General features: G+C 36.6%; 1 protein-coding gene across 1 annotated transcript; it reads right to left on the reverse strand.

Moving 5' to 3' along the window:
- Nucleotides 1-1,300: 1,300 nt before the first annotated feature.
- LOC128029539 (alkylglycerol monooxygenase) lies at nucleotides 1,301-27,761 on the reverse strand. The gene is made up of 13 exons (XM_052617373.1): nucleotides 27,512-27,761; nucleotides 24,760-24,890; nucleotides 23,998-24,149; nucleotides 14,703-14,806; nucleotides 14,459-14,554; nucleotides 12,713-12,779; nucleotides 12,398-12,463; nucleotides 12,074-12,153; nucleotides 11,152-11,286; nucleotides 8,756-8,872; nucleotides 7,205-7,287; nucleotides 6,715-6,820; nucleotides 1,301-2,220 (listed from the first exon to the last, which is right to left on the reverse strand). The coding sequence occupies exons 1-13, from the start codon at nucleotides 27,632-27,634 to the stop codon at nucleotides 2,140-2,142; spliced, it is 1,341 nt and encodes a 446-aa protein (XP_052473333.1). The 5' UTR covers nucleotides 27,635-27,761; the 3' UTR covers nucleotides 1,301-2,139.
- Between the last annotated feature and the right edge of the window lie 50 nt (nucleotides 27,762-27,811).

Here is a 27,811-nt window from a genome sequence, read left to right on the forward strand (position 1 = left end):
ATCCTGCCACTGAACTCTGGAGCAGAAGAAACCTGTTCTGTGAAGTGACGAATCACTCTTCTCCGTATGAAAATCTGATCGATGAGTCCAGGCTTGGTGGATGCCAGGAGAACGTTACCTGCCTCACTGCATTCTGTCAATTGTAAAGTTTGGAAGAAGAGGGATAATGGCATGGGGCTGTTTTTCAGGAGTTGGGATAGATCCCTTACTCCTAGTGAAGGGAAATCTTCATGCTCAAAAATACCAAGACATTTTGGGCAATGCTATATTTCCGACTTTGTAGAAACATTTAGCCCTTTTCTATTCCAGCATGACTGTGCTCCAGTGCACATGAAGGGTTATTAAAACATGGTTGGATGAGTGTGGTGTAGATGAACTTGACTGACCTCACCTTTGGGATGAACAGGAGCGGATATCACAAGCCAAGCCTTCTCGTCCAACATTAGAGCCTGACCTCACAAATGCTGGATGGATGGTTCCCACAAAAAAAACACTCCAAAATCTTTAAGAAATCCTTCCCAGAAAAGTGGGATATAAAGATATTATAGCTTCAAAAGGGGGACCAATCCCATATTAATATCTATGTATTTAGAATGCAATGTCACTGAAGTCCCTGTTGGTGTAATTGTCAGGTTTCCCATGGTCCATAAAGTGTATTTTAGATGCAAACAGCTTATATTACACATTGATATGTAATATATAACATGTGTTACATAATCCATCAAAAGTGAAATAAATCAGTTAGTGAAGTTTTGCAAGGTTTCACCATGAAAAAAATGAAACGTGTTAATATTCTGAAGATTCTGTTAACAACCTTCACTTAAACTATGGCTGCTTCTATCTGTAATGAGCAATAACATTCAACATATTCAATTCAGACACACCTCCAGGGATCTGTTAACAAGACGTTTAACAAATTTGTGATTAATTATTCACACCGTTTAAGCACACCACCTCACTTTATTCCAGGTGTGAAATCCAGATGTTACAAAACAGTGAAACCATTAACAATGAAATAGTGACAAGTCTTTCTTTCAAACATTAAATTATTTGTCTATAATAATTGCATTATTTGTCTTGCTGACTGACTGCACACTGACTGTAGTGGTTTTTAAAAATAAACCAAAATGTTCTTTTTTAAAAAAAAAAAATCTTACTACCACTACTATTAGCATCATTTATAATAATAATTATTATAAAACTAAAACTTTCTTTGAACGATTAATTTCTTCTTGTTGTATAGTGTAATTGCTCTCCAGTGAAACTGGCCCTGACCAGCAATGATCAATAAACAATTCAATTCAACTCAATTCAAGTTTATTTGTATAGTGCTTTTTACGATACAAATCATTGCAAAGCAACTTTACAGAAAATTAAGATTCTACAATATTTAGTAGTAGCTTATCAGTGGTTACTGTCAGTTTGTGTGCATATGACAGGAATTTTCTTGAAAATTAATACAAGACGTAGTCAACCAGATGATGAACACTATTAACAGCAATTATTATATAATGCTATCACACTTATAGCAATATAAACACATGTAGGCTATTGAATGAAATCGGGGGACAATTTTTACGGATCCTGCTAGCACCACCTGGTGGTCTCTGTACAATTACATGAACTCACACCACAGCTAACAAGCAGTCTTTTTTGGTTTCAAATTAAATACACCTAATAGCATGTTGGTCCTTCATGTTATCAGTAAGAGGTCAGATATTTTCTATGCAGTGTGACAAAACTGGTGTATAATAATAATAATAAAAAATCTTATTACACTGGTTATTGTACTTGTATTATTTGATACATTTCAAATGCAGATGAAACTACAGGTGCAGTAATAGGTACCTTTTGTATTTAATATACCACATGCATTGATTATGTCTGAAAAGTTAGTTTTAAGCTGGTGAGTACCATTCTGAGAACTACGAACCATGTTATCTTTACAATATATTAATTTATGCTTTTTACAGCATCTCTTCAATGCCAAACCAAAATCATTGAGAATAGTTTGTGAGAGCAACATTTTTGTAAAATTAAAAGGACAAATCTCATGATTAAATGTATGAAATATGTCACCGGAGCAGGACATTGAATCGTAATGCATCAGTATGAGGTTGTTTGCTGTTGACGTCTTATCTAGTTTTGTTTCTTCATCCCGTTAGTCCGCTGATTCACAAACTGTAGACTCCAGTAGACTGCAGAGATTAAGACAAAGACCTGCGGAAAGCAAGATGTTTACATTTTAATGCCAAATAGGTTCAAATGAATACACTGTAAAAAATGTTATGTCCTATCTACTTAAAAATAATATTGTAATAATATTTTACAAAATCTAATGCTTGATTTCCTTAATGGAATCTACCTGAATAAATCATGTAAAACCTCCTAAATTATATAATCAATGACGCAATGAATTTTATATTATTAATAGGAGTGTTCTTCTCTGCACAATGGTAACAACAGAAACTTCAGCATAATAGAAACTCTTTCAAATGTCAAACATAACTGACCATTAAACACTAACAGATGTTTCCCTTCACTCAAAAACACATAAAAATGTACTCTCCATATTCAGCGATATGCTGGGAACTAACAATCTCTGCCAAAATAAAACTGCATAATTGAACTAATTCTCCAAAAATAAATAGGTAGCCACCTTTCCTTAATTTTATCAGCTTAATCAGTTCCTCAATTCAAGTATCAAAACTTGTGAAAAAAGTGAAATGTCTCAGTATTTTCTGTACAACACTGAACCACAATTTCTTTAATGAAATAAACACACTTGTTAATAATAATCTTAATTTTTTTCAAATGAAATTTGAAACAAGCCCCATGTTAATTTTTTTTTACAGCGTTAATTCTAGTTTATGAATAATACATTACTACAAACATGAATTACTAAATGTCTTATTTTTTCTTAGACACATATCTCAAGTAATGCACATTAAAGTTTAAGTGTATTTTGTTGTGTATTTATATTTAAAACGCACATTTCTAAAACAATTTTTTTATTTAGAGAGTTATGAATTATCACAGGTAATGTGCAAAAAAATATTTTAATATAAGAGGGTATAACAATAGATACATTTAAGATTGTGTTACAATATCACCGTGCACTAACTTTATTTTATTCATTTTTAATTCCACAAGTCAAAACCTTACTTGAAACGATTAATTGTGAGAAACCTAAATGTCGCACACCAGGAAATATACTACATAAAAAAAGCCAATAGGTCAAGCATGTGGCCAAAGAATCTCCCATGATGCATTTGGAGTTGAGGTTCACAGAAGCCACTGTGGAAACAAGCCAAAAGGGACATTCTTCCAAAAAGCTGTAACCTTAACTGCTCCTCCTTCCTTGCGTTCTGGACCATAAACTGCACCCAAGCTCTAAACAGAGTCCAAAATCATATTCTATCTCTCAGAACTACTTCTCCAATGGGAAATAACCAGAGTTTCCTCAGGAGCAGCATAGCGGTTTCCCTTTGAGAGAAAAGAGAGAAAAAGAGAGAGAGAAAAAAGACATGGTCCTGTGCTTCCTGACCTCACGCTACCTGATTCCTCCCATCAAATGCCAATGCATATAGTTTACCCTCATTCAAATAACAATAAAAATACTTTTATTAAAAGGAGAGCATTTTGCTTAAATTTTCTGCTTCTCTGATTTACTTACAACCTTTGAAACCTCTTAGATTTGCTAAGATCCTAAAGTCTGTCATTAAAAGTCTAAAAGTTTTTTTCTATGTTGTCAAGTCTTAGGAGAAATATCTTACAATACAATACTAAAGTTTTTCTTTGGGGAATCATATGCATTGGACAAAGCCCCTATCTATCTGTGTCTGTATGAAACATTGAACTATAACTGAATTGAACTATAAAGAATTGCTCAAAGTGTAGAGCTGAAAAGAGTAAAGGGAGGGATTTAGAAGAAGAATTTCAATTAATATTTGCATGACAAAAGGGATAAAAATATTAGGTAGTGTCTTAAAATGCTTTTAAGACACTACCTCATTCTAGATTTTCATTCAGAACTACATACTGCCACCTGAGTCGATTTCATTTTGCTGAGAAACTGTCTTAAGAGCTTTTGGGAAACCTCACAAATCCCAGAATGCAACCTTAAATGACAAACTGGCAGATATTTCAATCATTTTGAGAGGCTTTTTCCTCTCAGATTTTCCTCTGCAGGCATATTTTAAGTGAAAAAACACATGAGATGTGTACATTTTGATATAGTAATTTTCCCTTCTTTTTACGGCTCTTGCTGTCTCAGATGACCACTCGTGTCTCTCTTTCTGTCTCCCTCAGCTTTTTTTCTCTCTTTCACACACATAGAAGCAATAGAAATAAATATAAATATAAAGATACATGCGTAGTTGCTGAAACTAGCAGCACACATTCACACCTACATGTTGGTGATTCACAATGCTTCTTAGTTAGAGAGCGCAAAATGGCATATTTTCCACAACAAAAAAAAAGCAGAATAATAGGAAATGTTTCTTTAGCACCAAATAAGCATATTAGAATGATTTCTGAATGATCATGTGACACTGGAGTAATGATGCTGAAAATTCAGCAATGCATCACGGGAATAGATGACATCTTGATATATTTTGATTTCAAAATATTACTGTTTTTACTGTATTTTTGATCAAATGAATGCAGCCTGGATGAGCATACACTGAATCGCTCACTACATACCTAAACTATAGAAAACATCAGCTTACCACACACACAAAGACAGATCAAAAAAAAAAGCAGTTCAAGCACTTGTCCATGACTCTGAGCTGAGACTCAATGCTGACCCATTACTGAAACCCCCTACTGCTTCTGGCAGCCGAACGAGCGCCAGTTCTCTGAAAAGAAGCTGTCGTGGCAGCCTCAAGTGACTCTCACTGGACTTCTGTAAATCAGTTCAGTGGGATTCCTGAATCAAGGTCCAAGATGGATGGGTCTCCTGGGGCTTGTAAGGAACGTTCTGTTCACCATGGCAACCTGCTTAGCAATCCGAAGCCACTGAAAACTCTAGAATATATTAGCATCAGCCTTCTAGAGTGGTGAACAAGTCATTAAGACATAACTTTTAATGCATCATATTTTTAGATCAGGGATGTCTTTAATCAAAATACAACTTAGATCGCATGCTGTAGACATGTTAAGCAAGAAACGGTGGCAAAAGAACGGTGATATTTAATAATAAGAAAAGATTCTTGAGCAGCAAAAAGCTGAAAATCCAGTTTTGTATCACAAGAATAAATGACATTTTAAAATATAGTAAAACAGAAAACAATCATTTCAGATTCTAGATTCTTTATCTTTATATCAAATAGACCCAGCCATGGGAATTATAAGATGACAATTATAAGTGACCCCAAACTTTTGAATGGTAGTGTACGAAGTAAATATGGAAAAACATTTTTAATAAAGTTATTATTATTCCTTTTCCAAGATTTCCCAAACAATCCACAGACCCCAGTTCACTAGTGACACCGGAGAATTAACAGTGGAAACAAATGTGCCCAATCACCTGAAATGCTTGCTAATACTCTTCTTATCAGTCTAATTCAGGCTCCGAGCTCCAGAAGTCCTCTCCTGTGGTGTGCTGGAGGGTGTCGAGTGCTATGAAAAGATAAGCCAGCGGTGCTGCTGTCTGCAGCTTTTGTGTGAAGCTGATCTTGATAATATTATCTTAACCTTTTCCTTCAAAATAAGTGGGGTGGGTCTTTGCAGCGGTACAATTTTTTTGTTTCGCATTTGAGAAATAAGGAGGACAAATATTAGCTTTGATGGCTGGAAAAAAACAAAGAATGGAAAAAACAGGCAGAAATGGAAGAATATCATCTTGAAGTATGATGAATGATGGCCATTTTTAGCAAATATATTTTTAAAGCGTTATAATGGCATTGCTGCAAATAGACCAATGTAAAAGTAAGTTACAGCGAAAGGGAAACTCTTTCCTTGGTCTATTACAACAGAAACACATTAAATCAGATGGAGTCTATGGGTATAGTTCACACAGACCCAAAAATATGACGCTACTTTGTGTAAAACTGTTCTGCGTGCATTTCAGCACCTGAGCTTAGAGATGCACACTCACACAGTAAAACGAGCAATTCAGCTCGTGTAAATCTAATCATTCTTCCACGGCAAGCAGAAGACGCGTTTAATTGATTCCAGAAACGTTGCCTTTGCGTAAAGCTGGGATGTTGAGAAGAGGAGAAATGGAGGGAAGGATGGAGGGCTTGTGAAGAGAGAGGTGGTGCACTAATGAAAGGTCATCTGAGATGTGCCAGAAACACACATAGCAATTTTATGGTTAATTTGGCCATACATCTGGATTCATACATCACGGAGGCGTGCAGAGAGACCAAGTGCCAGATCCGAAAAACACACACACATGCAGAAACATGCATACATTTAGGATGGAGTTAACACATATACACAAATCTGATACCACTAGTGGAAATACATCCTTTTTCTATAATTTCAACATAAAAATTGGGTGAAAAGCTTAATTGAAAAATCAGCTTGCCAGTATTTGAGAGTCTCATTGATTTGTCGCAGCACACAAGCTCCACAAGTTTGTCTAAAACCTGATGATCATGTTCTTCAGCATCTTGGGAATGATCGAAAGTGGGTCTTGTGCTTAAATGGAAGCTGGACATCTATAATTGAGACTGTGGTAATGATGTGTGTGTCTGTCAAACTTACTTCAATCAGAAAAGCCAACAGAGGCACCAGAGGCTTAATGTAACCAAACCGTTGAAGAGCCACAATCAAAACACATCTCAGCATCTCCAATTCAGCTGCATTAGCCCTGAAAGAAACACAAAGCATTTTATGTTTTCTTACTTATCCATTTTATTATTGTACTGTGCTGTTAAGTATATATTAACAAAATGTCCATATTACTTTATATATACATTAAATCCATTTTTAAAAAGCTGGTTCACTGGGGAAAAATACCGTTCACCCTTAAAATAAAATAAAAAAGGTTTAGCTTGCCCTAATAATACATCTACTCACAATTTATTTAATAAGAAAATAAAAAATAAAAAAATAAAATAAAATAAAATAATAAAAAGCATGTGTCCACACAGTTAGTAAAATTCTATTTACGGTCATAATTTATTTTATTTGTTTATAAATAATAAATAATAATAAACTAAACTAAAATAGGAGTATGTTATAGGAGCTGTACCTCTGATCTATCAGGAAGCCCAGTGAGGTTAGAGAAAGTAGTACGTAGGCAGTCAGAAGAAGTACACTCAGCTCAGATAGTATCTGCAGGTGAAAGATAATTAATACAATACACTTAGAGAAGTAATGTGTGTGTGTGTTTGTTTTGTCTTAAAAATAATAACTCTTACTCAAATAATTTTGCAAGCAACATAGCAGAGTAAGTGACCTAACAAATTTAGGTGTCAGGACAGATGAGTAATACCATCTTAACGCTCCAAGAACTCAAGGCCAACCATAAGGGAAGTACTGTATCATCTATGACTGAATTGGCACTCCTCTATGGATGGATTTACCCTGAAATCATAATCTGGTGATAATCTGCTGTTAATACAAGCAGAAATGTTAATGTTTTCTTGACCTGGCTAACCCATCATACTCAGCAGTGGTTAAATCAGGTGACTGACCTCATGACGTCTTTGATATGACACCAGCAAACAATTACAGACTTTCTCCTGCGTGACACCAGATAGAATCCAGATCTCAGACCTCAGCCCTGAAGCGCTGGCTCATTTTTCAACAATTAACAAAAAGGGGGAAAAATCTATTTTGATTGGTTATATTTTAAAGCCTCTCCATATCCAGTTTCTAAAATAACAGAGCAAAAGGGCAGAGGGGAAAAAAGAGGGGGAACCCATCTTCCAAAATTTGCATTTAAGCAGAGGTCACTACACAGACCTTGCATTATGAACAGTTAGTCAGACACGATTGATAGCCCTGTACAGATGATGTAACTGATGACTAAAAATGAACATTTTCCTTCTTTTTGGAGTGCCATTAAGCAGTTCTGCAGCATCACTTGTCAACGTTAGAGCATGCAAATGGACAACGCAGTATAAATACACACTTTCACATTATTTATTGCTAAGCCTGAAGGCCTCGGTTTGTTATTTTCCTTGGATAAGGTGACTGATGCAAAAGGAAGGTTTCCAGGGCTGGGAAAGCAGTCAGAGCATTTGTATTAGTTGCTGGACCACCAAAAGCTTGTTTTATTGGCTGGTGGAGCTAAGGAAAGAGATCCAGGGGACACATCTCCTGTTCTCTGAGAGCCACAACTAAGGGAGCACCACAGAGGTAGGAATCACAGGAAAACAGGCCGTTTCATTTCAGCGGGGAGGCAGGGTGGGGCCACGCTTTCTGGCTAACCAAAACTATGCCTGGGGAACACGGACTTCCAAGGATAACGGACAAGGGCAACTGAACATCTCCGTTTTAAAAAATAATAGACAACGATTACTTTTAAAGTATTCAGTCCATACTCAAGCTAGTAAAATGCCTTATTATTAGAGGAACATTAAGGATAATGAGAGAGAGACCGAGGTTGATAATAGACCTGGCGAGGTTGCATAAACCTCACAGCAGATTAAAAGCTTTTAAAGCTCCTGTAGATGACAATGAAAGATGGCATTTAGATGATAGCTTTGACATTTCAGTCGGGCACATTTCTGGGAAAATCTGTTGTAGATTTCAACAGTCAAAGTTAAAAAGAAATAAACACAGAAATAGTACTTACCATTTGATCCATTAACAAGTTGTTGTAGACATCTATCAGAAGCATGAACTGTATAAGCACATAGGCTTGCATTGCAGGGGACCATGCAGGATCATGAGGCTTTTCCTCTCCTGTAAGCTGATTGGAGAAAGAACAAAGTTTTGAAATGAAAAACTCTCTAAAAAAAAAAAAAAAATTAATTCAGATATGAGATTTAGAATCTAATCTTTCATTTTTTTTTTACAATAGTAAAAATGCTTTTAAGACTATACATGGTTTTAAATGTTTTTACATTTCTAGCTGTTCCTACTGACTTAATTATAGCCAATAATTAGAGTTGTCCCAAGGTCATCTTGGTTAGAGTTAACAGACACTCTTGATGGTGGTTGATTTAGGTGATAGATAGTTTTACATGGTTTCTAGTTAATTTGCGTCATTAACTAGTCAAGATGGCTTATTAGACTGTCGATGGTCCTAAGGACAACTTGGTGACATATGTATCCATACATCCCTCCATGGCGTATTTAAGTCCCACTTGAAGGTCCATCTGTGTCCCAAATTTATCAGAAACACCTCGGAAGAAGGTTTTCACTGACAGCTGTCAGTTGTAAGATGGTGAGCAACACTAACTAAGGGGGGCGGGGCTTACGTCAAGGTCAATTTGGTTATTTAGGTCAATTTGGTTAATTAGAGCGATTAGTTAATCAAAGGCTGGTAGTCGACTTTGGTAGAGTTTAGAAGACCACACTGAATTAACCGGTTACCATGTTCGAATAGCAGACTCACCAAATTAAATGGTAGAACCAAACCTCAATATATATTCCTGGGAAAATTGCATCACTGTTTGGATCCCAACCTAAAATAATTCTGCTTCATACATCAGTGTTTTTTAACATGAATCATTGAGAACTTAATCACTGTTGATTTCCTAAGGATTACTGAGGCTGTCTGTGCTGCAGACACGTGTTGGTTTTCCCTCACACCAGAACCCTGGTGGCTGTGCCGCCGCTGCGTTCTGTTTTCCCTCAGAAATCAACACATCCGAGCCAACCTCCTTCTCCTCTACTCCACAGGAGAAACAACAGGCACACCCAGGTCTGCATCACCGAAGGCCTTTCAAGATATTTCTGTCAAATTCCTGCTCTCTCCACATGTTTAGGATCACCAGGATCCACTTTGAGGTGGCTTCGATTGTAACATGGTGAGAGCGACAGAAAAAGAAGGAGAGACAGGGTTTTCAGAGTGTGAAACTGCGTCTGTTAGTATGTGGCACAGTCAGACGTGTTTCAAAGCAAACCGCCGCTCTCCTGATGAGAAGACTCCAAAACCTTTTCGCAGGCCGTTGTTTGATCGGGCCCAAAAAAAGCTTGCTTTTTAAAGACCAGAGAAAATGAGCCTATTGTGCTTCAGCCCACAAAGGCGGTTAAGATTCATTTGGCAACGGCGCACACTTGTAAAGTCTGTCTGAAACGTGAGTCTGTTTTTATGTGAGAACTCAGGCAGTCATTTGAGAGACATTTTTTTTCCTGTTACAGAAACAGCAGGTAGTAAACGACAAGTAAGGTGAGGAACAAAAGAGTTTCCAGTTTAAAGGTGAACATGAACATTTTTATACCACTAGTAGAAATGGAACTTCAAAAATAATTTCCCACCAGTTTTTCTAAATACTAACTACATTTTCCATAAAATGACAGACAAATAGTCCTGGCCATAAAATACTGTTTAGGTGCATTTGGAAAAAGTGTTTTTCCACATTTTATTAAAAATCATAACCTTGAAAAGGTTTAAATGTTTTTGAAAGAAGTCTCTTATGATCACCAAGGGTGCATTTATTTGATTATAAATACAGTAAATATTGTAAAACCTTAATATATTAAATATTCAAATTCAAAATAACTGTTTTCTATTTTAATATATTTTAAAACATAATTTATTCCTGTGAAAGCAAAGCTGAATTTTTAGCAGCCATTACTCTAGTCTTCAGTGTCACGTGATCCTTCAGAAATTATTCTAATACACCGACCTAGAGCACAAAAATTATTTCTTATGACTTTCAATGCTGAAATCAGTGAAACGTTTTTTTTCCCCCAGAAGTTTTTCATAATTGGAAAGTTCAAAAGAACAATTTATTTAAAATGTATATAAGTAAAAACGTACATTCTATCAAGAAGTAAACGTACAAGTAAAAACGTACATCTTGATGTGTTTTGTTCAATTTCATGCATAATTGTACATTTTATGAACTTTATTTTATTCCTAATGATGCACCTAATGATTTTAAGTCTATATCCTAAAAATGTATGAATGTAATAAGAATTTTAAATGCATCTTCAGTTCAAAGCAATGCAGTCTACTGTTTTATCAGAATAAGAAACATTTTGATATAGTGCAGCAAAAAAAAAAAAAAATAATCCCACCTGGGGTATATCAGCAATGTCTCCCAGTCTTGGTTTTCCTGGAGTCCAGCCTGGCCCTTTAAAAATGATGGACAGCTTATTTGAAATTCCTTCAGCTTCCCAGAACCTCTGCCATAGGTACGGATAATAAAGGAACTTTAGAGAGGAAAGAAAAGAAGAATGAGGATATAAACCATACATGGCACATGCAGCCTCAATATTAAGCAACCCTCTTTAATGCTGCATTACCTAAAAACTTTTCACTCAACATTATTCTTATTCATTTTATTCATCATCATCTAGACCTCGTGTCTAAATGCTTTGTGTCACACACCAGATCACTCTTACTCCAGACCGCCACAGGAGAGCACCGAAAAAATAATCAAACACAACCTCCATTTGGTTCTGCAGGACTCTTTCACCTCTCCCGAGCCGTATGTTTAAAGTGAAGTAATAATGTTATGGTTACAGCATGGCTTTTCCACTAGCATGGTAATGTGAGGAGAAGCCCGGCTCCCATTGACTCTGCTCAGATATTTACATCTCTAAAATTAGGCCGGTCTGACACACTAGAGCCCATTATGTGAAACCCAATTCATCTGCAGTGTTGATATTTCCACTAGTCAAAGTTCTTGATAGAATGTTGGGGCAAATTAATCTAAACATTTTGTTTATGGATGATGTAAACTTTGCTTACACACACAAAAAAAGCTAACCTTAAAACATAAATTATGCAAAGATTAATACAAAAACACATTTATTTCATACTTTTTTAAATAAATCAATAAGCATTTTCCTAAAAATAATTAATTAAATAATACATTTTTGCTGTAATACAGTACTTGTATTCATATTTTTTATACAATTTAAATTAATAATTAAATAACAAAAATAAATAGATCACAGAATAATAGAATTTTTTTTATTCAATAACCTGACTAACCTCAACAGTCCAGATTTCAAATGTGCTGATTGGGTGTGTGAGCCCATAGACAACTTTATCACTCTCAGGAGTGAACGTACCTGTGATGGGACGAAGCAGAGAAAACAACTCATTTTCAAAGTGCATCTGATTTTCATGTGTGTTTATAAGTCACAATACAAATGTCACGATTCAAAAGTGTTTTTTTAGACAATAAATGACTACTAATTTGTGCTTTGTGTAATTTTTTTTTGTTTGTTTTTTTTAATGCACGTGCTGCTAGGGCTCATTTTCAGACAACTATTGGTTAACATTTTTTTTCAAAAGCAGATACACAGAACTTACCAAACATCCTGTCCCATATGATCAGAATTCCTGCATAATTCTTATCAATGCAATATGGATTTCGCCCTGCGAATGCATGGTCAAACGTTACTGATTCACTACACACATAATCACTAGTCATTATGAAATCTCTTTAAATAGGTGTAGAATGTTTTTCTTTAGGTGAGGCGTATAACCAGTATTACCAGTGTTACTTAAGTCACATGATAAGACAAAACAGGCCTAGCTTTTGACCCACAGTGATAAACTGAGCAACACCAATGCACTATGGGAGCATTGCAATCCAACTCTACTGTCAAAGGTAATAATGCTTACCATGATGAACTCTGTGGTGGCTCGGAGTATTTAGGATCCACTCCAGAGGTCCAAGATTTTTGACCAGCTAGTGATAGAAACAGTTTCACAAGGTCAAAGTAATATTCTAATATCATTAAATAGTTTATGTGACTTATGTGCTATAGATATATGATGTTATTTGACGGTTTTCACGTACAATGTTGACATCAGTTGGACTGAACCAGTTGGTCATGTTCACAAAACCCATCTGATTGATTCATTCAAATCTTACTGATCTGTTTCCCAAGTTCAAATCACAGATTCAATGGCCCATTTGCATTTGTTAACAGCTTACTGAAGGGTAAGATTATCACTGAATAGTGACTTCAATTTGGATCAGTTTCTCACACAAGCCACTTTTATGGTGCTTTTAAGTTTGAAAGTTTGCATGGACAAAAAGGACTAGCACAATATTAAACATTCTTTCTTGCAGAAGAAATAAAGTAAATGATGACAGAAATTTCATTTTTGGGGCGAACTTTCTCTTTATTCTCTTTAAACTCAGTAATAACTATTTCCTTTCATGCACTAAAGGGCGACAGCAACAGGTTGTTTCTATATACTGTACAGTATGTAAACCACAGTCAACTCCCCAAAAGACAAATAATCACAGGTTAGCCCATTGTCCTCCTTTGACATTTTTCACATGGACAGGCAGACTGACTCTTAATATTAGTCTTACATACACCATGTGATTTTTTTTCCTGATTGAGTGCCTTGTCTTTATCTTGGCTTAAAGCGCTGAAGAAATGTGCTCTTCGGGGATTGTGGAACCTTGACTGGTTCAGATGTTCACAAATGTACTTGGAGACATCATTAATACACAGTGTTTTCTTATCTGATGAGCTCGGTCGAAAGTCTGCTAACTATGGAAAGAGAAAGGTGGCCAAATTTCCAGCTGGAAAGAACAATATTTATAGATTGGAAGTAAAACAAACATTACACTGGATTAGAAGACGCATATAGAAGCCAATGCGCCTGATAACACACTCTCATAAAAATGCGTGCATATCACTTATTTTACCAGGATGTAAACATCCATTTAAGCTTAATGAGGCATATATCGCAGGTGTTAGAGTGGACCATCAGGTTTTTTACTTGAGTGCTTGATTTCTGACGTCTGCAAAATGGGAACAGCTCAGCATAAGTGAGCACCATATTTCAGTGGGCCATTATTTCCATGTAATGAGAGATCTGGCAACAGCTGAATTTTATCTTAAAAGAAAGGAGCTCCTTCACAACTTAACCCGCGTTCTAATGTTGGATGAGGACTGGGAATTCGACGCCAATAAATTACACGACATCAAAAAAAAGCCTATAAAGGGAACATAAATTACACCCTTCAGAAAACTGGAGACGTGAAGACGGTTTTCACTAATAGGGCTCTACAAGTTGGAAGTGATTCCAAATCCATTTCCCAAATGATCCCCGAATGTAAAGCCGATACCGAAGGCAATTTAAATGCCAAATGTAAAGCTTCTGTTTGGAATATTTCATAAAATCTCAAAATCTCATTATGCGTGATTGAGTGTGGTATTCAGAACCACAGAACGGGCAAAACTACAAACGGTTAAGAGTTTTGAAAATGGCTAAACTAAAGTCTAACATGCTATGAAACGATCAAGAGCAAGAATGTTGAAACAAATAGCTTATAATATGCCATGAAATGATTTAAAACAGAAATCAAATATGCTGAACAATTAGAAAAGACAAATCTCATAGTACCTCAGTATGAATCCAGAACTGATACAGCAGGTTAAACTGAACGTGAACTGCAAATACTGACGGAGGGACCATCAGTGCCAAAGGAAGGTAAAACACCTGATAAAACACAAAATATTATCACTTCATAATAGGCCATTAGCTATAAGCTACACGGTTAGAGCTCATTAACTAATATATTTTACATGATCTAACGTGTATTGTGCCAAAATTATCACGGATTAATAATTATGCAGGTACTTCATACCCATGAGGAAAACTGCTGGGTGACTGACTGACGTAGTGCTGTCGACAGATTGTAGTATTCAGAACTGTGGTGAACCTGATGGGCAGCCCACAGGAAGTTTAACTCTGAAACAACAAAAAGAGAGAAAGATACAGCGGACTGACATTGTCAAAACAATGTGAAGAATCAATGATAAGCAGCAATGAAAGAGACTCATTGCTATGTTTAGACTGTAGACATTTTTTGTTGGCAAATGCTCTTTTTTTGGCCTGTGCTGGATCTGATGCTATAATAAATCTCTTGCCAGTACTGGACTATTGAGGCAGTAACTGTTCTGTAATTTACTGGTCCTAAATAAAAAAAAAATAAATAAAAAAATTGAAGAAAAGACAATTTTCGGCCCACCAATCGCTTTTTTGGGCAGTAAGATTTTTCTGCATCCTTCTGAATATGCACAAGGAGCAAGAAAAATTCTTCTAAAAAAACAAAACAATGTATAAATATGTAAATAATTATTAACAATAAATATAGCTGAAGTTTCTGTGGATTCTAGCATTTGGGAAAAAAAAAAAATTCTCAAGAAAATATACAGTGTTAAAAATAAAAAAAATAAAAAAATAAAAGCCCACCCCTAAGTCTCAATAATATTCTGGTCCCTTGATACGACTAGGGTTCCTCCTTCAATAACCTTAGCAAGCACCTCTAATGAGGTTGCAAACACTGTCAAATCTTTTTTAGGATTTGCTCTGAGATAGTCGAAGGCCTTGTGTAAGTGTGAGGTCCATCAAATCTAAGAGCTGGTGAAGTTCCCAATGAAATGCTGCGATCCAGCTGACAAAACACACCGTGGTGAGAGCATAAGAACGAAATCTTCCTCTCTGCCAGTGGGGCTCTGCTGAGATGTTAGAATAACCAGGCCAGCAAAGTGAACAGTCAAAGCTCTCCACTAAGAAAACAACATCAAACTGTCCACTTAATCCAGATAACAGAACCAGGAAGAGATGCTTTGTTCTTATTCACACACTATGAATTATTATTGTTATGAATATAATATATATAAATAATAATAATAATAATATAATGTTAAAAAAAAGAAAGAAAGAAAAACAGAATTGCAAACAAAGTGACATGAAAATTTCGTTTCCCTAAACATTATACATTGCTATTGGTTGAACAAACAGATAACCCCGCCCCCAAATAACGCCACTGGTTGTCTTTGCATTTCAAGCTATTATAAAAGTACTTTCCATTACAAATATACACAATTCAGTTAAATTCCAAACTTTAAATGAAGTATTGCATGAGCTAATACTACTTTGTTATAAATGACACTCTTTAGTGCTTTCTGCTTCAAATCAAGAGATGAAATGAGAGTTTTTTTTTCTCAAAACACACCCGCAGAGCTCCAGTCATTGCTTGAGAGTGTGTGAGCCCATGCTTTCACCTCCTAGGGCAGAGCAGTGTAAGATTGATGTGGGGTGTCACTGGTAGGAAGTATGTTCAGCTAGGCCTCATTGCAATCCATGTCCTCGTGCGCCGGCCTCTGCTGGAAGCCGCATAGTTTGGCAGGCAGTATTCAGAGGGGAAGAGCTTTAATGATGAGAACCTATGCCACAGAAAAGACTTTCCCATCATGCCTGAAGATCACGGTCTGCTCAGACACAGAGATTGTGTTCTTTTCTCAAGAATACAGGGATGAACCGCATGGTTGCACAGAAAGCAGCATGTACTATAAATGGATATATAAAAAACAACATTATTTTGGTCTCATCACTTAAGGATAGATAAAATTCATAAATTGTAGTTAATTTACAGCCACAAACATAATTTGCTAGTTAGTCAGGGTGAGATAAATAATAATCATAATAATAATAAAAGTATTATAAATTATAAAATAAATATTATTATTATTATAGACGAGTCATTCTGCACTTCACAGATTATTATTATTTTTTGGACAAAAAACTTGGTAGCGAATAAGTCATCAAAATTGTCAAAAATTTTCTAAACTGCTAAATGGAATTAGTATATACAGTAGGTGACCTCAAAAGCTAATATTCATGGACTCTAGGGGTGCTCTGATCACGATCGGCCGATCGTTAATGCGCATCTCGTCAGTAAAGCCGGTTCTCTTATCAGCTGTTAATTCCATCAGGTGTGTGATTTCACATAGAGCAGCTGTTACTACACTGAGCCGTTGTTAACTGAATAGCTGCGCAAATCCATGTTCATATTCAGCATTTATTTGCGCATCTTCTCAGTTAACAACGGCTCTGTTTAGTAACAGCTGCTCTATGTGAAATCAGGCACCTGATGGAATTTACCGCTGATTAGAGAACCGGCTTTACTGACGAGATGCGCATCAACGATCGGCCGATCGTGATCGGAGCACCCCTAATGGACTCAATTGATTTTTTACATTTTTTTTAAGCATTTCTTATATTTCAATACATTTCGAGATTTCTTTTTTTTTTCTTGAAAATGTCCATCGTGCTAGCTCATGCTACAATTCTAGGACTTCAAATTGTTTTTTTTCCATGTCATAACATTCTCAGAATGATTGGATGATATTCATGGCATCCAAGTAATTCAAAGTGTCTATTGTACTTAAATTGCTCTTATCTATAAACTCTGGTATGAACACAAAGTACAGGAACAGAAATGCACAAACTCACATAAAGTTACCTTAAGTCACTGTGGAGAGGCCTTTACACAAGTCTCACACAAGGTGAAGGGTTAAGCCAACAACAAAATACACTGATTATACCACTGTGCATTACATCGCACAGTTTAAAGAGTACTGTAGAGACATTGTGAAAGAAACAATAAATTCATAAAAACTCTCTACTTGCAAATATGTTAATGCATTTTTAATGTGTTAAACATTTGCACATTTAAAAAACCTAATTATAAAAACTATAAGGGACCAAGAACACTTGGCAGTCAAGCTGTTTTCATCACATGCACTAAATTCATCAAACATGCAAATATCCCCTCAGCTCTAGTGCCACCCTCAGACTCGCTCCCACATGATGCCACTGTGTGCCATGTCACTCAGGTTAGCAATGAACTGTGAACGTCTGGGCAGAGAGGACAAGCTGTCGGCGAATAAAAGAGGCCAACACAAACAGTCAGCCAAAGCAACTAAACCCATGTCTGTCACCACAATACTTCAATGTCTTCGCTCGCAGTCTAAACTGCTGCTGGAGACATTTGTAAAAAGAGTGGTACTTTTCAAATGACAGTGCAAACGAATAATCTCAGCTGATATTTGGAAAAACTGTGCATTTGTTAATTGTTAATCAGTGTTTTTGAACAAATCGGTTAAATTAATGCACCAATGAGTAACTCATATAGACACAGGCTGCATCAAATATTGCATACGGAAAAAACCCATAGTAGTTAATTATTCAAATGAAGTAAATTAGTGTACTGTATTTCCTTAACATATTTTATTATTAAAAGTAATCATTAATTGTTTGGGTTGAGTAACCGCTTGGACAGATTCAATTAGTTTAAAGATCAATTAGACTAATGCAAATGGTAACTTTTCTTTTTGAATGATTCATTTAAAGGGAAGGCTCGTAAAAATTGTTAGTGAATCACATTACACTAAAAAGAATTGGTTTAAAGGAGTCATTTGTTATTCATCAGACTACGCAGGTTGTGCAGTATGTTATTGCTTTAAGCCTCCAAAGAAAACGCAATGGAATTTTTTTAATTGCCATTTATTGGCGAAACACTGCCTTTTTCTATCTTATGACATTCAATTCACACCCCAAACACAGATAAATGGCAACTTCTGTCATGTGGTTGTAAATTCAAGAGTGGGGCTGGCCACTGAAATGTAGTGCAGGAAACACTAGCATAAAGTAAATTATCGATGATGGTATTTTAAGAATAGATATTGAAATCAAGTTCAAATGATGATTGAGATGAATCAGAAAAATATTTTCACCCAGCCCTACTTCACACATGGCATATGGTGAAGGTAGACTCCAATCCCGAAGGACAAAATTTTCAACACAGCAAGAGACATCCCTCAGACTGACTTGGTCTGGCCTCATCCAAAAATCACATACAGTACACACACAAACTCGCCTATAATTACAAGTGGCTGATTTGCTGGACATTGTTGATATTATTGCAGGGTCCCGGGGGCGCTCTTTCGAGCCCTGGATCTACATCCTGACTGGTTCGATTCTTTTGTACGCCCTCAAACCTGCACGGCCGGGAACTTCCAGAGGCAGGAGAAGATTTATGAAGCCCCTGTGGCCTGTGGTTAAACCCCACTGCCTTCCACCAAGAGGATCCCTTTTGAAAACAATAACATCCAGTCCCGGCCTCCTTTGGGACGCCCCACAGTGGCGTTGACGAGATGTGTTTGTCTTGACAACTGCCACTGTCTGCGTAAACGCTAAACGTGTGCCACTACTGTATCCCAAATCAGATATTGAGAGGTTGCATATGTAAACATATGTGCTACTGCATCCTTTTGCTACTGCTGGCTTTTTCTTTTGATGACTTTTCTGATTCCAGTTACAAATGAAAAATGTAAAGTGATAAAGAATGTAAGATTACGTACTGCCTTCAATAACTTGTTTATAGTTTCTCTCTTACTTTACGACCCTCCCTGCCCATCTAACCCTATAACATCTAACCTCAACCAAACCTCAAACTACAGTAGAAAAAAACGACAGAATGACACTTCTGCTAGAAGTGCACACCAGATAAAAGTGTGTCTAAGAACCCCGGACAATATCCTCCTTGGACGGACCAAACGTTTCCCAAGGTATCATTATTCAAATAACTTTATGTGACTCTAGTGAATAAAAAGGAGAGGGAATTAGAGACTTGAAATGCATGTTGCTTTACAAGATTTGGGCTTACAAGTGGGTCTCCCGATCCAAAGACCTGCAGGACTTGTAATCAATCTAAAGACGTCATGCTACACATCTACGAGGAACAGAATGCAACCTTAGGCCAAACTAATCACCAAAACTAAGGTTATTTAAGCAAGTCTGCCATCAAAAGCACTCCAATCTGAGAGCATTACTATTGGAAAATCAATCTTCTGAAACTTGGGGACGCAATGTCACATTTACTAAAAAAAAAAAGTTTCACCCTCAGGCAATTCGAGATGAGTTTATTTCTTCATTGGAACAGATTTGGAGCAATTTAGCATTACACCACTTGGTCACCAAAGGATCCTCTGCAGTGAATGGGTGCCGTCAGAATGGGAGTCCAAACAGCTGATAAAAACAATCACAATAATAACGTGTTGTGAAGTGAAAACTGCAGGATTCATTGGTGAGCAAGTGCAGAAGTATTTCTCATTAATTCTACATAACATTTCTTTGTTTTAGACTTTTCAAAAAACCCAAACTTTATTTCCAGATTCAAATTACAGTTGATCCTTGAACCCAGATGTGGTCCCAGACTTCTGTAGTCCACCATACATCTTTCATTGCTCATGACTCATGAGACTGAGAAATGAAAGACTAATTGATGAAGTCCTAATGCAACAGCAGCCACCGTGGCCTTCCCCATTGGCTTTCTTCAGAGTTCCTAAACAGAGGGTTGAGCTGAGGTTTTGGTGGAGCTCTTTGGAAATAGTAGCATATGGGGACCAGTCAGAATCAGTGAGACAGCCGCGTTCAATCTTTCTATATATTATTCCAATAATGATGAAATATCAACTATACAATCAAAATGGCAACAATATCAGTTTGTTAATGCAAAAGCACATTTTATAGGCCATACAATCGACCATTTTCCTTATTGTACATTGGAGACTGCAGCTATTTTAATTCATTTCCCTTGTCTATGGATTAAAAAAAAATCCAAAAGAACATTAACCTAGTCCGGGCTAAACTTCATCTGGCCCATTTTGCCAAAACCGACCATGTGGTTGGAAAGCCAGCCCCAGTGGATTGTGGCATCACTGTAGAGGAAGACATGGAAAGGCCAAACACCACAGAGAGTCGCAATAAAAGTTTGCAGGCAACTGGAAAATAAGGCAACATGTGGAAAAAATGCAACAGAGAATGACAGAAGAGAGCAGAATGGGCGCATGCAAATAGCTCACGCAGAAGCAGATGCCTGGACAACATCAAAAGCCACCAAAATCAAACGCAGCCTTTGATTTATGAGGATATGAATTTCTAACAATATTAAATGGCTACATCAGACAAGGAAAAGCACCTGCTTTACAAATTGGTCTTAAATTTAGGCTTGAATTTAGTTTTAAATGTGATTCAAGACAGCTGTGATAAATTCTGTAAAAACACAATACAAATTTTAAATGCTACAGATTTTATATTACAGATATAACAGGCATTTTCACATATCCCTACATCCCTATATTATCAAAAATGCCTTTTGACATGTGAGTGAAAATAAAATTAATAAAAAAAGATTATTTTTTATTAGATAAAAAAAAAAAGTTCAAATTTTACAATGGCACTAATTGGGGTCAGTATAGTTTTCTAGTGGTCATATTTCAGCTGTTATGCCCTTTTAAATTGTTTTCTCATGCTAGAATAAAGATTTATAGTTTACAAGTCCCAAAAGAATACAGCTTTAGATAAAAACTTATGTGCACCAACTGAACCAAAACTGAGTATGAAAACTATTCAAGGATCATTGGCTAAAACATAAGATCACCAGCTGTGTACGACTCAGATCAGTGGTCAGACGAGAAATCTGAAATAACAAAGATGGACATGTGTTGTAGTTAAAGGGCTGGTGCTGGTTTTTGGTAATCAAATAATCATAACATATTTTACATGCAGCACACTTAAAAAAAGTTTCTATATATTTTTATTGCATTTTAACACTTTTTCTTAAAATACTAATTATTTAATATTATTAATAGCTCACCCAAAATTGAAAATGTCCTGACCCTCAGGTCATCTAAGATGAGTTTGTTTCTTCATCCGAGCAGATTTTGAGAAATTTAGTTTTAAATCACTTGCACACCAGTGGATTCTCTACAGTGAATGGGTGCCGTCACATTGAGAGTACAAACACCTTATAAAATCATCAATCCACAAGCAACTCACAAAATGTGTGTTTGTAATAAACAAATCCATCAACAAGACATTTTTTACTTCAAACCGTTGCTTTGAGCATAATACTCCTTTTACAATTAAAAAGTCATCTAGTCTGAATTAGGAGTGAAATATGCACAGATCATGCAGAGTTTAAAAACAAGTCCAAAACAATATTCAATAAATATGTTGGTCGAGATTGATTTGAGAGGGCAACAGGAGATGGACATTTTCAATAGAGAAAGGATTATTTCTATTAGTGATTATGGACTCTGGATCATGGCACCCATTCACAGCAGAGTATCTGTTGGTAAAGCAATTTTAATTTTCTCTAAATCTGCTCCAATGAAGAAACCAACTCATCTACATCTTGTTTATAAAAGGGCGAGTACATTTTCAGTAAACCTTCATTTTTGGGTGAACTATTCCCTTAAAATAATGGAAAAATAAAAATATTATCCTTAGTATATCCCAAAATCATCTCAAAACGGTCATTATTGTTGTCTGTCATCATATATTTTGCCTAGGTTTTGCTGGTTACAACAAAAAAAAAAAAAGCATGATCAGCAAAGTCCAGTTAATCAACAAAAGACTCTTTTAAGTCTGTTATTAATAATGAAATGTTCTAAAGAATCACAAATTCAGAACGGTATCAAAACCCGATGATGCTTCAGTCACATTGCAGATTCTTTTCTCTGCAATACTCTCTGGTTGTAAAGGTATAGCAGCTAAACTATTTTAACTTTAAAAAAAGAAAAGCCATTATGTCTGGGTCTTTTATGAATTATAACCATACGACATCCAAAAGAAGTCATCTTGGACAGCGATGGAACAGAAAACTAGACAAATCATTTCCTCTGACTTCAAAAGGAACAAATTGAGCACAGGAGACCTCTGACAAAAATTACATTTCCAACCCGGAGCAAGGACCCGACACAATGGAAAACATAACATGACAGCCAAAAGCACCTCATCACTTTATTTAGGGGTCCAAGTGAAGTCTGGAGAGATGTAATTTGAAAAACGTCCTGCCATCGTATCAACATTAAATCTCAAATGGATGGAATTGGTGTAGCATATGGTAAGCATACTTCAGAAGCAAATGGCAGTAGCCTGTTTTACCTTTTTCACTAAGAAACTAAAGTCAATGCCCTGGCCTCTGACACACTGTGGATGTTTACTCATGTAATAGAAGAGGACATACGGGGAATTATTGAGCAATGCACATTTGAGACAACAAAACAGCCTGTAAAATGGTATTTTGGTAAACCAAAACTAGGATTATGCTATATTGGAGAGCCGGCATCTCAAGACAGAGAACTGTTAAGAAGCAGATTTACAGTCTATGGTAACAAAGTATATGTTTACTGGCAATGCAGTGTTGCGACGGCTGCTATTGAAGAGAGAAGAAAAACACCACAGTGCTCAAAGATTACAGCTGTGACAATGTTATCCTCTGTTTGGACACATGTCTCGCGGCTCTGTGCCTGAACTCTCATGCTACGCAAACATAAGTGTCTTTTGCAATCGCCTACTTCTCGACAGATTGATATTTCAAATGCGAAGCCAGATAAAGCGTTTCTCCTAAAGTGCATTTTCCACATCTGGATAGCCGATAGATTATACTGTATATAAATGTGTTTACTGAAATATGGAAAATAAAAATCCTATAGAGTCTGAGGTAAATCAAAAACAGTCATCGGTTACCTGCTTCTCCAAGTTATGAACTCGCAAAAGTAGCAAGACATACGATCCTTAAGGGTCAAAACCACATTATCATGGAACCAAACCAGCCCTTAATGTAAAACTAACATCTGCAGATACGACTTCAGAATCAAATAATGTTTCCAGAACATTTAAACATGACCAAAAGCTATTTTAATGCATGACGATGAAAAATGAACAGTTTGTTTTTGAAGTTTCATCAAGGGGACGGCAAGAACATCAGTGAATCCTGACGTAAATTTTTATGTTTTTCACAAAAATCTGTACTCATATGAGTTTTTTTGTCTTTATATCACTATAAACTATATGGAAAATTTTAACAGTTCCTCTCCCAGTCCAGAAAGGTGTAAAAAATACTATTAGTGCTAGATTAAAGCACCAAATAAATACAAAATTAATCATATTAAAATTCACAAGAAGAAAGTAGCACACCCTGTAAAAATGGGAATGTTACGATGTTCCATTTTTACATTCAGCAAACTCCTTTGAAGCAGACGGATGGATATAATAGCAATGGATTTGGCAGGATATTCACATACCGTGGGCGAATCGATGGAACCAGTAGTATCCCATGTCCACACCAAGAAACGCAAGCCACCACGTCCAAGCTGAATCCCAGGGAAGCTCCAATACACGGAAGTTGTTCCAGACATAAATATAAGCTGACAGCTCCAAACTTCTTACCACGAGCCTTGAGAAAGACACCAAAAGTGTTGAATTAAGTTACATCAACAGATAAACATGTCTATTAGAGAGAAACTGCATGAGTGAAACATGAAATTAACATTAGTTTTGTTCTTAGTTTCTTTTTGTAAGGTCCAGTGTGATCTGATATGTAATATGACTATTGACAAAATCTTGTGTTTCATATCTACAGACATTTTTTAAGGAATTGTGAGATAAATCTCACACTTGGGAAGCTGATGTCAACTTTAAGGGAAGTCGTGGCCTAATGGTTAGAGGGTTGGACTCCCAATTGAAAGGTTGTGGGTTCGAGTCTCGGGCCGGCAGGAATTGTTGGTGGGGGTAGTGCATGTACAGTTCTCTCTCCACCTTCAATACCACGACTTAGGTGCCCTTGAGCAAGGCATCGAACCCCCAACTGCTCCCCGGGCGCCGCAGCATAAATGGCTGCCCACTGCTCCGGGTGTGTGCTCACAGTCTGTGTGTGTGTGTGTGTGTGTTCACTGCTCTGTGTGTGTGCACTTTGGATGGGTTAAATGCAGAGCACAAATTCTGAGTATGGGTCACCATACTTGGCTGAATGTCACTTCACTTTCACTTTTTCACTTTCAACTCACTGAGGCAGACGGGACATCATCCCTGCAGACAAAGACGTGATGAAGTCGTTGATCTTGATGTGAGGGCCATCTGTCTTTAACCATCCCAGCACAATCTCCAATAATATCAAACCAATGAAATATGGCGTGGCCTACAACACAAAAATTATTAAATCGCTGCTGTAAATGAAAACAAACATAACAGTTACTCGAACTTTAAATATTGTGTTAATACTTAATACAAAAGAGCCAAGTTTTGCAAATGTTACACGACTTTCTGTAACAACCCTAGTGCATGACAAAATAAGCATAAAACTTCAACACACTAGGCATCTGTCAGCAAATAAAGGATAACATTAGCATGTGGAGTCTGTTGCAAAGTCACAGGTTCAATACCCAGGAATGCATGAACGCATAGGGACGCATTGATATGGACAAGAACTGTTAAATATCAATAAGCCAATAATTCATGTTATGGTCGATAACCAATAAATTCAATATCATATATATAAATTAAAAGCATTTCTGTAGCTCAAACTGTCTAGCATGTTGCTAGCAACACAAAAGGTCATGGGTTTGGTTCCCAGTGAAATACAAATGTACACTAAATGCACATAAACATAAGTAATAAATATACTAAAGTATTACCTAGATTTAATATACTTATGAATATAAATTATTTATATACAAACAATATAAACATGGAGCAAATCACAAAAGACCAATTAAAAAGTTAACAGATGTGGTGCTGGCAGTACTCTGGGACACTCTTTGCAGTGTGAAACCCGAGACTCACTTTCTCACATGCAAACACACATGCACGCGGAACTGAGAGTGTGGAAGTAGGGGGCGGAGTTGTGGCACAACAGTATAGAGTAGATCTACAGGTGGAACGGGCCATGTATATGTGTGTGTGTGTGTGTGTGTGTGTAAGGCAGGATAGACCCCTTGGGAACCCCTATCACACGCAAACCTGGACACATCTGGCCGCCGACTGCAGCGAAGCTCTAGCTGCTAGTGCTATGAAACCTACTTCCAAAACTTCTAAACTAAAGTTAATGTAAATGAAATTCAATCTAATTGGATATTTAACTTCAGTGAGCTATGCTGTTTATAAACTATAAGTAAACTGTACGTGCACTTCAATTTAAAAGGTTTGAGAAACTTATTTTAACATCTGTCAGCATGTTTTTTTTTTTATAAGAAACAAAATGAAAACAGCTATTAGCCCTGCAGTAACATATTTCAAGCTTGCAAAAATTGTTGAGGGGCTCTTAATAGTTGTATATAAAGCTGTGATTGTGGACTCAGATCTCACCAAGAACGAAAAATGACATTTGTGGAGCAGATGTTAGTGTTTTAGTTTTTTTTCCTTAGCTTTCTTGTACAGATTCTGGACGGTTCATGTAACTTTACACCAAAAAAATACAAATAAAAAATGCAAATACAGTCAAACATTTTTTAAGCAATGTACTGTCAACTAAACTTGCATTATACAAATGTCTAATACACTTTTTATTGAGATTTTATTGTTTCAACTTCGCTTTTATCGTCTAACAGTGTCGTGTAGACAGTCTGAACGACAGTTTTTAATTATGCTTCAAATTCAAAATAAAGGAAGAAAGTATATAAAATGAAGAAAAAAAGCACAAATCCATGTATTGACCAAGACAAAAAAAAACAGAGAATTTCTATTGTCTCACTCAAACACATCAAGAGACAGAAACTTCAAATAAAGTTCTGCAGAAATGGTGAGCGAGGCAATTTAACAAGTGTGTGTTTGTGACAGAATTACAACAATTAGGATTCCTGCTGTGTGGTTAATTGCAATTTCTCTATTCATGTGTTTATGGCGGCCTGTAAAAATGTGAGTGTTTTACCTCAAATAACAAACATGTGTTGATTTGAGCGCAGCCAAACCGAAAAACACACACACATGGTGCTGTTAAAATCTAAGAAGCGATCTCCCCGCTGTAGGGCTTAAAAACCTGAACAGGTGGCAGACTTGTTTTCCAATTGTTACAGCAATGGTGCTCACTGTTTTTGCACGTTAATGAAAATCAAGAAACCACACAATTAACAAGGTACAATATCCAATTACGACATCATTTAAACCTGTGGTATTAGACGTGTTGTTAGAAAACATGGGTGGAGACACCCTGAAGAAATCCCAATTACAGATGTTTTGTTTACAATAATATACTGACCATATGAAACATGATTAACAAAATGAAGAACAAGTAATATTTGCACATTCGAAATTCATAGAGTCACATCTACTGGTACCAACAGGTGACAAAATAGTTTATATATGTGTGTGTGTGTGTGTGTGTTATAAGATATCATCCATATAATCACAGTATGTAGGCCTCTAGGTGCACTTGTGCAAGTAGCCTAGATAGACAGACAGACAGACAATGTACTTTTCACAATATGCCAGTATATTGTAGTAGGCTGTAACAGTGTATTTCTATGGCACTCCTGAACAATTTCTAATGCGTTCTTGCACCATTTTAACACGAAGAAAGTTGCTGTGCGTGCTGAAAAAGGTATGAAGACAATTTCGTTGAGGGGAAAAAAATAGTCAAAGACGCAAACACCCCGTGCAAGCTCAGCTTGTGTAAGCTGTGCAGAAAACTACATTTCTTTGTGAGTGTGCTGTTGGTGTTAAACACTGTAGTTCGTGCAGTAGGCCTATAAATCTGTGCGTAATCTACTAACGTTAATTGTTTTCCTAAATCCAGCTTGAACGTGCTAGTGATGTCACACATACCTGGTTGACATAAGTCGGCACCTCTCGTACAGTCGCGAACGAGGATTCATTAGGAGTCATTAAACTGAACAGCATACGAACTCCCTGAGAATGGGTCACACTGGTTACTTCCACTCGCTCCATTGCGTTTGTAAATGTGGTAAAAATGAAACTACAGTATAGACGAGTGGCTCCACTGCCGGATTTATGTGTGCTGAGCGTTTATGATCACCTACAGGAGTCCAGACCTTTGAACTTCACAGTAAACGCCGCCATGAGAGAGACGTCGTCATCACATGACTCGCGACAAGCACTTTTACT

This window comes from Carassius gibelio, chromosome A15 (genome assembly GCF_023724105.1).
Source record: "Carassius gibelio isolate Cgi1373 ecotype wild population from Czech Republic chromosome A15, carGib1.2-hapl.c, whole genome shotgun sequence".
NCBI lineage: Eukaryota > Metazoa > Chordata > Actinopteri > Cypriniformes > Cyprinidae > Carassius > Carassius gibelio.

What these genes read in the sequence shown, in the direction of transcription:
- LOC128029539 (XM_052617373.1), bottom strand. Translation starts at nt 27,634, where the DNA reads ATGGAGCGAGTGGAAGTAACCAGTGTGACCCATTCTCAGGGAGTTCGT. An exon ending in TGCCGACTTATGTCAACCAG is followed by an intron (nt 24,891 to 27,511) that starts GTATGTGTGACA and finishes TTTGTGTTGTAG; the next exon opens with GCCACGCCATATTTCATTGG. An exon ending in CCCAGCAGTTTTCCTCATGG is followed by an intron (nt 14,555 to 14,702) that starts GTATGAAGTACC and finishes GTGTTTTATCAG; the next exon opens with GTGTTTTACCTTCCTTTGGC.